Genomic DNA, 17087 nt, shown 5'->3' with positions numbered 1-17087 from the left:
TCCCTAAATAGTGAAAATCAGTTTTTTTTTCATGTTTATTTTTAAGACAGAGAGAGAGAGAGAGAGAGAGAGCAAGCAGGGGAAGGGCGGAGAGAGAGGGAGACACAGAATCGGAAGCAGCTCCAGGCTCTGAGCTGTCAGCACAGAGCCCAAGGCAGGGCTCGAACTCACAAACCGTGAGATCATGACCTGAGCTGAAGTCGGACGCTTAACCAACTGAGCCCACCCAGGTGCCCCAAACCAGAGATGTTTAAATAAAAACAATCCATCTCCGTAGACTAGTTGTAACAAAGCAAGGAGGGGCTCTTCTGAGCCCCCTCTTCTTCACACATTCCTATCAGTCATACACTGTTTCATACAAAATACTGGTTTACAGAATGTTTTCAAGTATAGATATTCTTTATTGCATTCCTTCATTTGCATTAAATATATTTATATTTTTCAATATAGTTTTGGACAAAACACCAAGAAATCAACCTCATTTAACAAGAGACATAAGTTAATACAATGTGTGCTGCTTTCACAGGAAGAGAAAAGAGGCAAGCTGTAAAACAGACAAGGGAATCCAAGATACTGGCCACCGGGAATCACAGAATTTCACAATACAATCCACTTTTTAAAAAGCCACAAAATAAGCTAGGGGTGAAAACCCAAAACAAGATAGATATGACACTGAAGTCAACCAAAAATACATAGATGGCAAGATCTGGAGACAATTTGCCTTCTACCACGGGGACAAATGACAGAGCTACACCCAAGTGCCACTGTGGCAACAAGTCCCTGGGCGGCGTAAAGCCCCTTCAGATGGCTTCTGATTGCCTGTCCCTGCGTTTTAAGCAGCAGTGGGGAGAGAGTGGCCTGCTCTGTAAGTCTCATCACAAATATGATGACCTAACTAATTCCTTTTGACTCCGTTATAAGACAAACCACGGGCTCTCCTTCCCTTTGGAAGAAGAGTGTAGAGGGTAAAGGAAATGTGTTAAATGTACTGGAATGGATGTTAAAAGACTCAGAGGGCAAGGGCTAGAAAACAGTGTCTTCTGGAGAAAAGTGTTTTATTTAACAGATGCTAGATAGTACAGATGGTTTAAGATAAAGGAAGGATAAATTCTAAGTTGTTAAGCTAAGGATACTAATAAGCCTTTAATATTACAAAGAATTGTCCCATTTAGAATTGGACACTAGTAACGTGCTGAAAGTTCATAAATGATTTTATTGTAACGACTCCTTTCTATTTAGGGGTGTACGCTTTTTCCACATGGGTCTTTAACAAGTCTTGAACAACAAGCTACCAAGCGGTAACGGTTAGCAGATCTCTTACCACAGAGTAAGTCAGTAACATTGAGGATATGCCACGGCCAACACAGTAATAATCAGACTTCCTATTAAGAAAGACCTTTTGACTGCAACTTGGAAACATCTCTGAAAATGATTGAGAACAGCATTTCAAAATTCAAAGCCCTGTTCCTTCAGGCAAAGATAACCGCCAGTTTTCTGGGAGAACCTAAACCAAATACCCAAGTACCTTTAGTGTTAGCACAGGGGAGTTGTAAGATAATCCCTTTGAACCCACACTTCCAGTCACTCTTCCTGGTTTACATCTAGAAAGTCTTCCTTCTAAGAAGCCAAGTGTTGTCTTGGAACATTGTTACGTTTACTGAGGGGGTTGGGTGGCGATGGCGGTGGGGAGCTTAAAACGTGTAGTGTTCACAAGTGTAGTACATCACCCGCACTTAAAGACCGAGGAAGAAGAAATCATCTTAGCTTGCACAGAAAGGTAAGCACAGCATTCTAAAGCGAATTTGTACCTTCCACAAAACAGCAGAATATCTGAGTAAGCACAAGGGAGGGAGTTTTATTGCACTAATCATGCAGAGTGAGCACGTGTTGAAGGTAGGGACTGTTTCACTTTGTCCAGGATCTTGAGTTGAGTGAAGATCCCAGGCCATCTTCACCTTGGTCACTTCCCTTGGTCACTGTGTGTGTGCAAAGAGTCCGTTTTCAAAGTCAAGGGGGCTACTGAAAAAGAAATACCCAAAACAAACAAACAAAAAACCAGATGAGGGTCTACAAAAAAACCATGCGTCACAAAATCACTAAAAGCTTCTTAATGGTTTTTCTACGTTTTTCACTATGCATTTGCTATTAGATAGGCATTTCACAAAAGAAAACGGTCATAGCCCCATGCATTTAAAAGCAGGCTCCAATAAATATGTACCATTGAGTTTTTTCCTGCATTGTGACAAGGAAGTTTTGCGAAGCAGGACAAGGAGAACAAACCAACAGAACAACCAATTTCCTTGCTTGGTCTCTCAGGCCTACAACACAGTGAAGAACTCTAATAAATGGAAACAAAGTTGTCCAAGAAAGGTTGAGAATTCAAATTTATACGCACTGTAGAGCAAGTCTTAGAACAGGCAGTGGAATTTAACAGAGTGGTAAGTCTGGCTGACGGTCTTAAGTGTTGCATGTACTTACGCTCCTTCTTCTCTTAAGAGGGCCAAGAATTTTCTCACACGGTATTCGGGATCCATCTAAACACAACAGAAGAAATAAAGAAGATGGGTTAATGGTACCTTCTAATAACTATGCACTTCACGCCAAGGAAATGCGTGGTTTCATACTTCCTCCAGCGCTCTGCTGAGTCACAGAAATGTGTTAACCTGCTCCCTGACCAGCATTCTGACACACAGTGAAGCCGATGACCTCATTCCAGAGGAGTGAGCGGGATTTCCAAGTAGACAATTGCTGGGCATGAGGTTCCAAATGACCCAGCTGGTCATTCCCAGGCACCTCAGCTGAGTGTCCCGTTAGCTAGCACTGTGTAAGAGGACACGTGTGAGAGCAGACAGTGGCCACTCTTGGGGGCTCAAAGGGCATCCAAGTCATAGAACTTATTATGCAAGGTATATGAAACTGAGACCAAAAAAACCAAAATTAAATTAAAAAAAAAAAAAGGTGAGACCAAACTTAAAACCAATTGAGGGTGACTAAAAAGTAGCCTACCATCTATTCACGATTGACATGTTAGCTTTTCTTAGCCTTGGTCTCCCTCACATAGTTTCTTCTTTGCAATTAATTAAAACAAAATGTGCTGAAAGTAAAAAAAGGAAGAGTGGGCCTGACTCCCCTAACGCGACGCCTGGATAATCTGGGTCTCCCCTGACAGAAAAGCATCACACATGGGGCGCCTGACTGGCTCAGTCAATTGAGCATACAACTCTTGATCTCCGGGTTGTGGGTTCGAGCCCTGCACTGGGTGTAGAGATTACTTAAAAATAATATCTTAAAAAAAAAAAAAAAAAAAGGCATCATGAGTCCAGGTGAAGATAGAGAAGTTTTGGTTCGGGGGCTAGATTTAGGTTATTACTATTGCTCTCTATTCATTTTCCTTTTATATTCATATTTACTCATTTGTTTAAATATATTTTGTTCCCAGTGGTCAGCCAGAGATGTTATCTAAAAAAATGATGATTAAAAACATCTTTAATTCCTTAAGATGAATTTTTATTGTGAGAAACATGCCTAACTTTTAAAAAATGCTCCCGGGCAGGCATCTTTCCCCAGAGGGAACTCCCTGCCCTCCAGGAGTAGCTTTCAAACCTCGGTGCGGCTGTGCAGAAAGGTACAATTGGATCCCTCCAACCACAGTTTTGTTTTCTCTTTTTTTAAGATGTCTTCTCTTCTATCCCCAGAAAAACATCCAACAGAAGTTTCAAATGTATCAAAGTTAAGAGGTCAGACTACAAAGGACTAAGAAAAAGTACGAAGAACTGACAAAAGAAACATTTTCCCTCTTTGGGAATAGAATTACATATGAATCAATTGTCAAGTTCTTTAAAAAAAAGGAACTGGCTGGAGCTCAGCTGAAGTCCGTACTTGTAGGTCTTTGCCCATTAAATACATTTAATATGTGTGAGCAACGACTTACTGACTTGCCTGTAGCTATGGAATTAAAAGTCAAGAGAAAGGGAGGAAAAAAGTAATCTAGATAAATGACTTTATTCCCTCAGGTGACATCCAGTCAGAGCAGATACTCAGCACTGTGCAAGTTTTAACAGAATCGTGTAGAGTGAACAGAGAGGTAACAGGACTTATATTCTGCTCAACTACATGCCTCTTCACTTAGGCTCAGTCTCTCTAAGGCAGATCTAAAGAGAATTCACTCAGCTGCACGAAATCCATTTGACATGAAGGGGTTCAGACTCAGAGGCCTCTGAAGTGTCAGTCGCTGAAGATTAGGCCTGAGTGCCCCACTCTCACTTTCTGCCCCACATACATAGAGGCATTAAGGTGATCACTGACCTGCAGGCATCAAAGGAAGAAGGGGTAGGGACTGGAGAGAAAAACCCACATAGTTTCTTCTCTGCAATTATTGAAAAAAATTATGCTGAAACCAAAAAAAAAAAGAAGAAGAAGAAGAAGAGTAGAGCTGACTATCTTGACACATTTATCTTTACCCAAGGAAAGAGCTAATACATCTGTATATGCACCTTTACCAAGAAGAAGCCTGAGCAAAGTGATTAGACTGTAACTTTAATTTACCACTCACCATGGAAAATAAATAAATTTCAGTCTGGCTGAAAGTTCAATAGATTAAACTTTAGGTTTCTCAAAGCCACCATTTTGTTTTCAAATAGATGGGCCAGCAAAGATTAAAAAGGCTTCACTTCATGTTCTCAATTTGTTATTGGTCCAAGAGCCTATTTCAGGTGTCGCCGTGAAACTCAGACTTCCCCCCGCCACCCACTGCTCCCATCGAGTGAACGGCAGGACTGAGCAGCGGCAAACCATGCCAACAGTGCAGCCAGTGTGTCCACCGATAACCTGGGATGGACCCATCTGATGACAGTTTGATGAGCACCCTACTGTGTGTCCGGCTCTGTTCTAGGCACTGTGGATTCAAATAGTGAGTGATCGCCAAGATCCTTGAACTCACAGCACTTGTAGAAGTACATTTATTATCTAACCAGTATGGCAGATAAGGACAGAAGACACAGGACGGGCACATGCAGGGTGGAGTCCCCAAAAGTAGATGTGCGAAAGTCCCAGAGAAATTCCATCTGTCTTTGTCCAGGTACTAGCCTAGGGCTCAGTTTTCTATGTGATCCTGCATGCTTTAACTCTACAGTAGTTTGCATGAAATTTCTAGGAGCCCAGCCAGGGGGAAATATATAGAGCCTAAGTCGATTCTGTACAATTCAATTAACATGTCCCTTAAAACAGTCTCCCAGACCCCTTTTGGTGTAATGCACAGTAGCTTCTGGATCTCTGATGAACAACACCATCTTCCTTCCATCAGTAATTGGCTGTGTGACCTTGGATAACTCCTCACCACCTGTGGGACACTCAGTACCCTCATCTCTAAAATGGGGGGTGGGGGGTGGGGAGGAATAGCAAAGCAATTGCCCCTCAAAGCCCTTTCTAGTTCTAAGATCTAATGACTCCCTAAGTTAAAATTGAAAGTAACTTCATAATCTTTTCTTCTATTTCTGAATTTTAAGAAGAAAGAAAAGTACCAATAAGTTATTGCTGGTCTCAGAAGCAGGCTACTAATAGCAACTTGAGTTCAGAAATAAGAGAATTATGACAAATTATTCAAAACCCTGTAAAGGTGGGGTGCCTGGGTGGCTCAATCAGTTAAGCATCTGACTTCAACTCAGGTCATCATCTCACAGATTGTGAGTTCTAGCCCCACATCGGGCTCTGTGCAGACAGTCCAGAGCCTGGAGGCTGCTTCAGATTCTGTGTCTTCCTCTCTCTCTGTCCCTCCCCCACTCATGCTCTGTCTCTCTCTCTCTCTCTCTCTCTCTCTCTCTCAAAAATAAATAAACATTAGAACAATTAAAACCTTAGTAAAGGAAATATAAAACCTTTTGGTATATCATGAGGCTGTGTCTGAATCACACAGAGAATGAAGCATCTTACCTGTAGCGACATCTCGATCAACATTAGTAACTTCTTGATTCCTATCCAAACCTTCTTCCCTTTGACTTGCTGTGAAATTGTGGTACGTTCCTTATCTTTGAAGTTGCCCAAAAGCTACAAAAGCAATAAAAATAACGAAAGCACTTTGATAGTAAGTTAATTACAACAACATTAGTTAACAGTCACATTTATCCCTAAAAGAAGAGTGGTAAGAGCTACCTGACTGGTTTAAGTTGACAGGATTTTATCATATTTTATTTTATTTATTTTTTTAAATGTTTATTTATTTTTGAGTGAGACAGAGCATGAGCGGGGAGGGACACAGAGAGAAGGAGACACAGAATCTGAAACAGGCTCCAGGCTCTGAGCTGTCAGCACAGAGCCTGACATGGGGCTCAAACTCAGAACGGTGAGATCATGACCTGAGCCAAAGTCAGACACTTAACCGACTGAGCCACCCAGGCGCCCTGGATTTTATCATATTTTAAACTCCAAACTGACCTTCCTAACCCATTAGGTAAAATTATGAAAGTGAAAGCTGGTATCCTAAATCCTGTTTTCCTATAGACCTCCATTTAATTTAGAGATATATTTCCTGGCTGTGGGGAAAAAAAACTCCAACCAACCCATAATAAATATCAGTTACAATTTTTGAGTAAATTTTTTTTTAACATTTTTTAACATTTATTTATTATCGAAAGACAGAGAGAGACAGAGTGTGAGCGGAGGAGGGGCAGAGAGAGAGGGAGAGAGAATCTGAAGCAGGCTCCAGGCTCTGAACTATCAGCACAAAGCCCGACGCAGGGCTCGAACTCACAAACTGCGAGATGATGACCTGAGCCAAAGTCGGACGCTTAAGTGACTGAGCCACCCAAGGCGCCTCTATATCAGTTACAATTTTTAACATGTGTCAAAGCAGAGACTAAATTTAATTCTTACCCAACCTCGACACCAGAGCTGCTCACATAGGTAATCTGGAGACATTTATCATATAGAGAATTTCTATTTTGCTGGGAGTATGCCCCAACCGCATGGGTCTCGCAGAGTTCAAGAAGCTTTTACCACTGCTGAACAAATCACTAGGTAACATTTTTTTCACAGATCTCATCAAGTCATTTGTGTACACTGATATTAACCAAAAGTTTTAATGAAGAATATAGTTTTTTTTTTAAAAATTAAACTTTGGGGTGCCTGGGTGGCTCAGTCGGTTAGGCGTCCGACTTCGGCTCAGGTCACGATCTCATAGTTTGTGAGTTCAAGTTCCGCATCGGGCTCTGTGCTGACAGCTCGGAGCCCAGAGCCTGGAGCCTGCTTCAGATTCTGTATCTCCCTCTCTCTGCCCCTCCCCTGCTCGCACTCTGTCTCTCTCTCAAAACTAAATAAATAAAAACATTAAAAAAAATAAAAATTGGGGCGCCTGGGTGGCTCTGTTGGTTGAGCGTCTGACTTCGGCTCAGGTCATGATCTCATGGTCTGTGAGTTCGAGCCCACATTGGGCTCTGTGCTGACAGCTCGGAGCCTGGAGCCTGCTTCGGATTCTGTGTCTCCTTCTCTCTCTGCCCCTCCCCTGCTCACGCTCTGTCTCTCTCTCTCAAAAATAAACATTAAAATAAATGAATGAATGAATGAATGAATAAAAATTAAAAATTAAACTCTGTCATCCTCAAAAAATTTAAGAAAACATTCCTATATTATGAACTTAGTAAAGCAGTTCCTTTTACTTCTGCAGCTTTTTGAAGTCTGTAATGTTTTAATCACGGTTCCAATTTATTAAATGCAGGTAAATGGGCAGAAAGCTGTTGCAAGGGACCGAATTTTCTGCATGTTGATTACTCTACCCTCCCCTTCTCCCATTCCAAGTTTCTGGCCCACGTACCATATGCATCACTCATGGCGGGCACACAGGAATTCATTCCTGGCAGGCTGGGTACTGCTTACACCAAGGAATGGGAGAGTCATTCACTTTCACTGACATTCACCTCTTCCTCAAATTCCTGAAACTACTGAAAGTATATCCCAGACGCCCTGTTCTAGGTCAGCACAGAAATGAGGCACCGGGTGCAATGTCTGTGGTACACCCTGAGCGTTACTGCCACCCCAGCTCCTGTCGTACAGACAGTTTGCAACCCATTGACTTTTTTCACCTCCAGAGCTTCCAACAGCTGCTCTCCGGTGGCAATGTTGGGCACGTGGATGGTGGTGCTGAAAGCGTTCAACATTTCCATCTCCTGAAGGACATCTTTGCGGCTGGTGGTCCCAATGATAAGAAGCTTGCGGCCCTGCTCATAAGGAGAAAATGTGTTAAAATGCATAGGAGAAGACTGGTCAGGAAACCAGAGTAAGCCTGAACAATATCCGTTTATTTAATTGAGGAAATGTAAGTGATTAGGCAAAAGAAAAAAAATTCAAAATTTTCCTCATGAAAATCTAAAGAAAAGTATCAAGAGTATGATTCAGAAAGAGAGACACTTTCTTTGGAACATGATCCAGAAAGAGACAACAGCTCTTTCTTGTCATTCATGTCAATAAAATAATGGATAAATCAGGGAGACATACAAACCAAATAAAAAGACATATGTTGAAGTATATGTTGTAATTCATTTCTCACGGCCAACATGGTACACGTATGGTAGGGATTGGGAAAAAGGAAATGAATGAACAGAAAGTCTGTATCACCCACTTAGCAAAGATTTATTATGCTTTTAAGAAGGAGCAGGGTAACAAAAATTGCTTACATTTATGCAACACTTAACTGTGAAAGGCACGGTGCTGAGTGCTTTACATAACTGTGTCATTTAATATTTTTAAATTTCATTTTTATTTTTAACCCTAGAACATACAAAAAAATGTTTAAAAACTATAGCAGGCCTCTGCCACCATTTCCATGTCCCTCTTTCCAAAGGCAATCATTTTAAACTCTTAGTTTTTCTTCTTGTATTTACCTTCTTTTCTTACAATAACAAGGTGATACCACTATTTTTAGATTTTTGTTTTCCGCTTAAAATAGAATTTGATGACTATTATGGAAGATGAAGAAGATTTAATATTAATTTTTTACCCTCCCCCCCATGTGTCTCTTTTCTTGTCCTTCCAATGTAGTTATTTTATAGTCTTTGGTTCAATCTATATTCAGTATTTATCATGATTGCATAAATATGATTGACAGCTAAGCCATGTAATATACTATTACATTTCCTTTCTTAGGAAACATTTTATATTTATTAGAGTTAATAACTGCTATTTCACCCTTTGCTTAGTTTACCAGGTGCCTATTATAAGTTCATCCCCAAACACACACAACCATGAAAATCTTTTCAATACATTCAAACGTGTCAGGGAATTTTAAAGTTTGTTTGTTCGTTTAAGACCTCCCTCTCCTAGAGTCCTCTGTTCTCAAAGCTCAGTCTAAACTGATAGCTCTCTAGGCCTGTTGCACAGCTGTAGCTCTAGAACCTTCCTCTCTCCTGTTATATCCCCTACATCCCGGGGTCTTCCCTTTACTTCATTTATTCCCTTTTCCACGGTGCATCTACTTCAATAACTACCAGAGAAAGGGTGCACAGGAGGTGAAAATGTAAAGACTTTGAATGTCTGGAAATGCTTTTATTCCACCATTAATACTGTCTACTCCACACTTGACAGTTTGGCTAGGTAGAGAGAACAAGCCTAAATATAATTTTCCCTCCAGAATTCTGAAGGCATTACTCTATTGTCTTTTAAATTTCAGTGTTGCTGGCTAGAAGACTGACGCCATTCTGGTTTTCTGACTCTTTGCTTTTACTTTTTAAATTTTTTTTTTTTTTTTAAATTTTTTTTTTTTTTCAACGTTTATTTATTTTTGGGACAGAGAGAGAGCATGAACGGGGGAGGGTCAGAGAGAGAGGGAGACACAGAATCGGAAACAGGCTCCAGGCTCTGAGCCATCAGCCCAGAGCCCGACGCGGGGCTCGAACTCACGGACCGCGAGATCGTGACCTGGCTGAAGTCGGACGCTTAACCGACTGCGCCACCCAGGCGGCGCCCCATACTTTTTTAATTTTTAAAGGATCTTTTTCTCATCCTTATATTCTATAATTGCAAAATTAGGTACTTTGAGATAAGTCCTTCTTTACTCATTCTGCTGGTGCTAGATGGGTCCCTTCTAAACTGGAAACCTCTAATCATTCAGTTTTAGGAAATATCTTGGATTATTTCTTTTCATTCATTTTCTGTGTTTTTCTGTCTTTGTTTTTTGCCTCCCCACCCCACGGAATCTCCATTAGTTGCATACTGGTCTACTAAGACTAATCTATTATTGTTCTTTTCCTTTTTCTTGCTCCTGGTTTTTATTTTTTTCTCTTTCTAATGCTTTTTGGGTTAGCATCAACATCATCTTCCAAATTTATATTAAGTTCTTTGTATATTTTCATTTCTAAGCGCTCTTTCTTGTTTCTTGAGTGCCTTTTTTTTTATTATATCCTATTATATTTAATGGCTATGATGCCTTATTTTAAGTCTGTGTGAATCCTATAGATTTTATAATGTTTTCTTCTGTTTTCTGCCTAGTCCTTGTCTCCCTGGAGTTCCTTTTTTCCTATTTGTTTACTGTAGGTTTTCCTCAAGTATCTTGGTGATTGTTGGATGACCATTCAGATTTAAAAATTAAACTAATGACTGGAAGCTCTGAGTCTGAGGGCTTTAATACAGGATGATCAGATAAGACTTGGCTGATTATTGGGAGTCCTTCAAAGGTCAAGATGTGTACATTTTTCCCAGGGAAGAATCTTCCTCCTTCCTGAGGGCTCTAAAGGCTAGTTTCCAGCATTCTGGGAGTCGATGGGGGAAGGGGTCTGGGTATCTCATCATTCAATATGAAGACTCCCACTTATTCCTATTTACAGTATGGCATCTCTTGAGATCAGTGTCTCATTTACTGTTCATATAATCCTGACAATTAAGTACTCATGTTATCTCTACTGATGAGGCCATTGAATCTCACAGATAGAAGTAATTTGTTCAAGGTCAAACAACTAATATATAATGGAGGCAGGAATGGAAACCAGATCCAGAATCCAAAATTGTATACTGCTTTCTTCATGAAGAAAACACATTAAAAAAAGCCAAAACCAAAAACCGTTTACTTGGAAAATGGAAGAGGAACACATTTTAAACTATGTCACTAGATTGATGGTACACACTCATTCCACAGATAAGCCTTTAATACAACAATTAAACCTATTCACGGATCTTAGAAACGCATGATGTTAAAATAAATTATTATGTGAAAATTAAAATGAACGCAAGAAAAGATGTTAAGAAATTGAAGATCAGACACCAAAACAATTTCGATTTGGGTTTTGTAAACATTACACCACTACTATCAATAAGGCATACCAGCCATTCACAGTTTTATTCATCGTTTTTGTCCACCTACTGTGCCAATAATGGAAAATGAACCACAGGCATTATCAAAGAAACACAGGCATAAACAAAGGCATATCAAAGAAAGCTGAGCCCTTCTGGCACAATTAGTGACTGGCATATCAGATGACTGTGCAAAGACTATGGGGTACAAGTATATTTGTGGGGTGCCTGGGTGGCTCCATTGGTTACGTGTCTGACTCTTGATTTAGGCTCAGGTCATGATCTCATGGTTTGAGACGGAGCCCCTTGTTAGGCTAATGTGCTGACAGCACGGAGCCTGCTTGGGGTTCTCTCTCTCTCTCTCTCTCTCTCTCTCTCTCTCTCTCTGTCCCTCCCCTGCTTGTGCATGCACAGCACTTTCTCTCTCAAAATAAACAAATCCACATTAAAAAAAAAAAAAAGAAGTATACCTGTGGAGTTTAACTGAAGGATAATCATTACTATTCTTCAAGACATCAACTATCTAAAAACCAAACACGTTTTCAACAGAGCTTTGTCAAGCTCCTAGATGAATGTGGAATAGACGTTGTATATATAGAGAGACAGCTATGAAATAGATGATGACGCTCCAACATGGACAGGTGGGAGGTATTATGCACAGGATGTCGTGGTAGAGGGAGGGAACATGTGGCACAGAAACCTCTCCTGCTCCTTCTCTGGAACAGAGTCTTAAGGAATGAGTAGGCTGATTAGGAAGATGAAGGGGAAGGCTATTCCAAGCCAGAAGGAGCAGAAACACCTAAGTCTGAAGGTGAAATAACAAAACCTGGGGAGCTGAGGTAATTACAAACACAAACACATACACACTTCCGCTATCACAGAAGAGTGGTGCTCTAACATTCAGCACGAAATTCCATCTGTAAACTTGGGAAGGGATCTCTGAAGGCTAACAGATGCTAAAGGCCACACAGGCTGGTGGAGCTGCCTTACAATGAAAGTTAACTGACTGTTATCTCTCCTTTTCCTTAGGTTTTTAATGTTCATAATTCAAATTCCCTCAATTCCCTCCATTCAGCCTGTAATTCAAACTCCCTCATCTTGCCTTCTCTCAAGGAAGGCAGCATTGGCCCTAGAAGAACAGCACTGAGGAAGAAGCTTTTTACTCCAGAAAGACGGAATTGCCATTTTCCTAGTGAAAGTTTCTCTAACGTTAACAATGACTATGCTCTTCGGAGTGTTGAAAGACTGGGAAATGTAGAGCAACTTATAATGGAAACACTAATTTATGTTTTGCTTTACTTCTTGTTTAACAAGACTGCAAACACTGCAGAGAGGTCATGACCCAGGCGAGTTCAGGCCTTGACTTGTAAAGCATCATCTTTAAGAAAACACCGAAAATCATTACCAAATAATTAAATTGTGTTGGGTCATTTTGTCTATTAATTAGTGGTAATGCTCATGAGGAAGCTTTATCATGAAAAAAACTGAGTGTAATAAATCATATTGGAGAACATTTTGGAGGAAAAGCTGCCAGCAGCATGTAATAGGAAAGTCAGCTTTGAAAATAAAAGTAGAGCTCAACCCAAGAGGGGAAATCCAACTGGTTAATGTGTGGCTCCTAGGCTTAAGTCTACAGCATGGAAACATGCCCCTTGGTGGAAAGAAAAAAAAAAAAAAAAAAAGAGTGATAACTTATTTGAAGGGAAAAAAAAACTGTTCCCAGCATACTCTTTACTGAGATTTGCTAGTTCCTGATACAATAAAGAAACAGGCCTAAATAAAATGACTATCTGCCAATCGGATTATGATAAACATTGTTCCAAGGTTAAGTAAGTATTAGTTAACTAATTCTTGGTACCATAAGAAGCAACTCAGGTGAAAACATTACCATGAAAAAAGCAGGGCTCAGTCAGGTGTTGATCCTTCAAAAAAACACTTCTTTACATGATGAAGAATGAACAAAGTACTAAGCAGTATCTAAGCCTTTTGCCACACAAAGGACTAACCAGATAATCCACACCCTTTCAGAGGTCCTGCCCATTGATTGGCCCCAATAAACTGATTTGTAACAAAAGTTCATGTGGAAGAAAGCTTTTTTTTCTTAAATAAAAATGCCACCAATATAATACTGCAGTGAAATGGAAGGGCTGATTTTAACCTGTGAACAAAAGTAAAGTCAGTTATGCAGTAAAGAAAGGCCATTCTTTCCGTATCATTCAATGCTGAGCAAGTGTAATACACCCTTGGTAAGAAGAATTAACTGTGAACAATTGGAAACCCTGAAATGGATTAAGAAGTGAGTTTAAAAGTGCAACTCAAAACTGCTGTGTGCCGGGGGCCTTAAACTTTATGTCGATTGTTAGAATTTGAGGTTTTTGTAACTGAGAGTGAAAATGTTCAGAATAGTAAGGATTTCTAAGCCCAGTAAGCAAAAGACTCGTTGATCAGACCATTACCAAGAATTTATTCTGTTCAGATATTTATGGAATTATGAGATTTGATTTGTGTCTTCCAAGTGATTATAATTTAGCTGGGAAGAGCAAATAGACATTCAGGATGTGTACCAAGGAACACATCAGCAAACACAAGCTAATAATGGCAGAAGGGGATAGTTTTATTAGAGTAGGTTCCTCTAGGAAGATTCCCGTAGTACTGTAGGGACACTGACAGAGAGGAGGCCCTGGAGGAGACGGGACGGGTCTCTAATGCTACTAAATCCTATGTGGGTGGTGGAGGCAGCTGAGCCAGGGCACTAAAGTCTTTTTAGAGAGGGGAGTGGGCAGCCACTAAAAGGAAGACTCAGAATGCTAAACTAAGGAAGGAGATTTAGTATAACAAGCAACAGGAAACTACAGAAGGCTCTTGAGGAGGCAGAACGGTGATGGAGAGAGAGGATCCTGGCAGCTGGAGGCAGGCCGGTCTGGGGGCCCGCAGGAAGCTGCAGCACCAATGGTGTGCTGGCACTACAAGTCAGCGTGCCCAGGAAGGATCCATGTTGTCCCACCAATACCTCACACACGCCGTCCTTTTGAAGGCAAGCCCAGGGCTGGCAGAAAGCAAAGGAGGAGAGGCAAGTCCCCCCAATGGCCAGGTGGTTTAGTGCGGTAGCAAAAGGTCAGGCTCCATCATTCATAATCGCGTGATTTGGGGTAGATGATTTAACTTGAGTACCTGTCTCCTTCCCAACCATACAAGTGGGATACAAATCCTATCTACACCAGCTCAGGTGAAGAATGCTTGGGGAAGGGGGGCTCTTGGCCATCGCGGTCGGAGGAGGCCAAAATGAAAGGAGACGCAAGCTTGAGTGCATAGGTCTTGAGAGGAACCTGAAAAAGCATTCTCTGCCTAGGATGTCGGGGCCCCATAAGGGTAGGGTTAGGTCAGGGTCAGGTCTCGTGGGTGAGCAGTGGGGTGCCTGGAAATCCCTGTCCACCTAACACAGGGCCCTGGCAGCAAACGATGCACAGAGAGTGCATTCTCCCAGAGAGCCAACACTTCCTCTTAGGGGAAGATGAGAGCTCCAATCTTCAGCTTGACTCAGGTGGCAGTGAGGCCCAGACGGGGCCCAAACAGAAGATCAAACACCCCCTGGAATCGTGGAGTAGGTGAGAGTGAGTGGCCTTGTCAAGAGGCTTCTGAGGGAAAGGTCTGCTCAGGGCAGGGGTGTGAAGGAGCATTCCTGGTAAGCCGTGCTTTAGTCCACCCCTTACCCTAGCTTCATTCTTGGAATGGGAATAATTTCACACATTTTTACTTAGTTTGTATTAGCCAATACAGAGACCTTTAAAAAACATTCTACCTACCATAGTGCTTGTACAACTTTATCGCTGCATTTATTCGCAAGTCTGAATCTTGTTCCTAGACTATCAGCTCCCTGGGGGTAGGAGCCGTGTTTCATTGCTTGTGGCTGTGAGCACAACATGCCTGGTGCACGGAAGATACTCCTAGGCGCCCTCCGCCTAGAATGCTCTTCCCTTATACATCCACGTGATTCTTTCCCTAACGTCAAGGCATTGCTTGCACGTCACCTCTTCCACTGGGCCCACACAACCCCCCATGCTCCGCCATTTAAAACCAGTCTCCCCTTCTTCATCTCCCTTTATCCTGCTCTCTCTTCCACTGTATGGTTTAACATGCTCTATATTTTACTCATTTACTACTGTCTTTACTTGTTTATTGTATTAACTGCTGGTCCTCCTTCGGGAGGACAGGAGTTTTGTCTGTTGGGGTTTATTGATATATCCAGGGCTAGAGCATAGTGCCTTGAACATACTGCGAAGTGAATAAATTTGTGTTGAACAAAGGAACGGTGATCTCATTGTCGGCTTCAAGGGCAGCAGATCACTCCTTCCTTGTTACAGTCTCTCTTCTGGCCCTGGAGAAATGCACGTTATGCCAGTGTTCAACAGGAAAGTTAACTATCTACCATTTCAGAGTCTATACCTTGGAGCCTCACGTGGTGAACGTTAAAACAAGTTTTCAAGAAAATAATCCAGAATGAGCGGCACGTACGCTACATTTACAACGTAAGTAGATGCCATAAGGCTGTCGTCTCTCTCTTTTAATCAAGTGATCGATGAGTAGTTAAGCTATTGATCGGAAAATACGCACTTCTCTAACAGGGAAATGATGAGATTTATTAGAGGGCATTAATTTAAGCTAGTGAATTAAGTATTATGAAGCATCTCCTACAACTCTTGGTTTCCCCAAAAAAAGAGAAAAAATTGACTACCATTAAAAACAACCAGAGTCTGGACAGTAAAAGGAGAGGAATGGGGCCTCTTTGCATATCCTGCATGCATTTCTGATTTCTCATGCTCAAAATGTCTGTACCTTTTTTTTTCTGTAGTTAAATGTTTAAGTTGAATACCAAAGGAAGGATGTTTCAAATAAATCATGCTACAACTAGGCTGACGACTACACTTAAACGCTCCATCAGACTGTACCCTGAAGCAAATTCTTAGTCTACTGTCTTTGTAACCATCCTCATGGTGCTGTAAGAAGGACAGAGGACAATCAGGAGGGGAATTCATGATGCAGATTGGATATGAAATGAGAAACTTCACCCCAAATAATTTAAAATAATTACTATAGTAAGAGTAGACCACTTTGTGATATTACAGAATATTTCAGTACCAATATGTGAAAAAGACACTGAATCATCAGATTTTACACTTGGAGTCGCTCTTAAAGATTACCTCGTCTAAAGATTACCTAGTCCTCCCCTGGTTATTTTGTAGAGAAAACTGGGATGAGAGGTAAAGTGACCTGTCTGAAGCTTCTATACCCAGGCAGGGAGCTGAAGCTTCAGGCCTCTTTGATATTCCCATTATGCTTTGCTGTGCATTGTTCTCATCTGTGTAATTTGTAACTCCTATCAGCAATGGCTGATCTCTTAATTATGAGTTAGGGAGATACATCACCTAGAAATTATGATCTTTGAGCTCTTGGGAGAAAAGTTTAAATTAAGCAAATAGAGTTGTACTGACCATGGCACAGTATTCTTAGTGCCAAAAGGAATAGTTGTGTAGGCACTCTCTCTCATTAGAAACTGAACTAAGGGGTGCCCGGGTGGCTCAGTTGGTTAAATGACCAACTCTTGATTTTGGCTCAGGTCATTATCTCATAGTCGTGAGATCGAGTCCTGCATCGGGCTCTGCATGAGTGTGGAGCTTGGGATTCTCTGTCTTGCTTCCCTCTCTGCCCCTCCCCTGCCCGCATGCACACACTCTCTCAAAATAAATAAATAAATTAAAAAAAAAAAACAACTGAACTAAGATGATCACTGATTACTTAGCGAATCCAAACTCTTCAGC

The 17087-nt window shown here is 41.2% G+C and overlaps 1 protein-coding gene across 1 annotated transcript in view; it reads right to left on the bottom strand.

The window, feature by feature from the left end:
* Window positions 1-380: 380 nt before the first annotated feature.
* The window catches only part of NSF (N-ethylmaleimide sensitive factor, vesicle fusing ATPase), a 150373-nt gene continuing 133666 nt past the window's right edge, over window positions 381-17087 (bottom strand). Inside the window, exons 18-21 of the mRNA XM_045489323.1 lie at window positions 8073-8207; window positions 5929-6042; window positions 2479-2534; window positions 381-2019 (exon numbers count right to left, since the gene is read on the bottom strand). Coding sequence (XP_045345279.1) covers window positions 1974-2019; window positions 2479-2534; window positions 5929-6042; window positions 8073-8207 — 351 coding nt within the window. The 3' untranslated portion in view covers window positions 381-1973. The remainder of the gene's footprint in view (window positions 2020-2478; window positions 2535-5928; window positions 6043-8072; window positions 8208-17087) is intronic.

The sequence above is a fragment of the Leopardus geoffroyi genome, chromosome E1 (assembly GCF_018350155.1).
Source record: "Leopardus geoffroyi isolate Oge1 chromosome E1, O.geoffroyi_Oge1_pat1.0, whole genome shotgun sequence".
Taxonomy (NCBI): Eukaryota; Metazoa; Chordata; class Mammalia; order Carnivora; family Felidae; genus Leopardus; species Leopardus geoffroyi.
The sequence above is the reverse complement of the archived record's forward strand: the minus strand, read 5'-3'. Positions and strand labels throughout refer to the sequence as shown.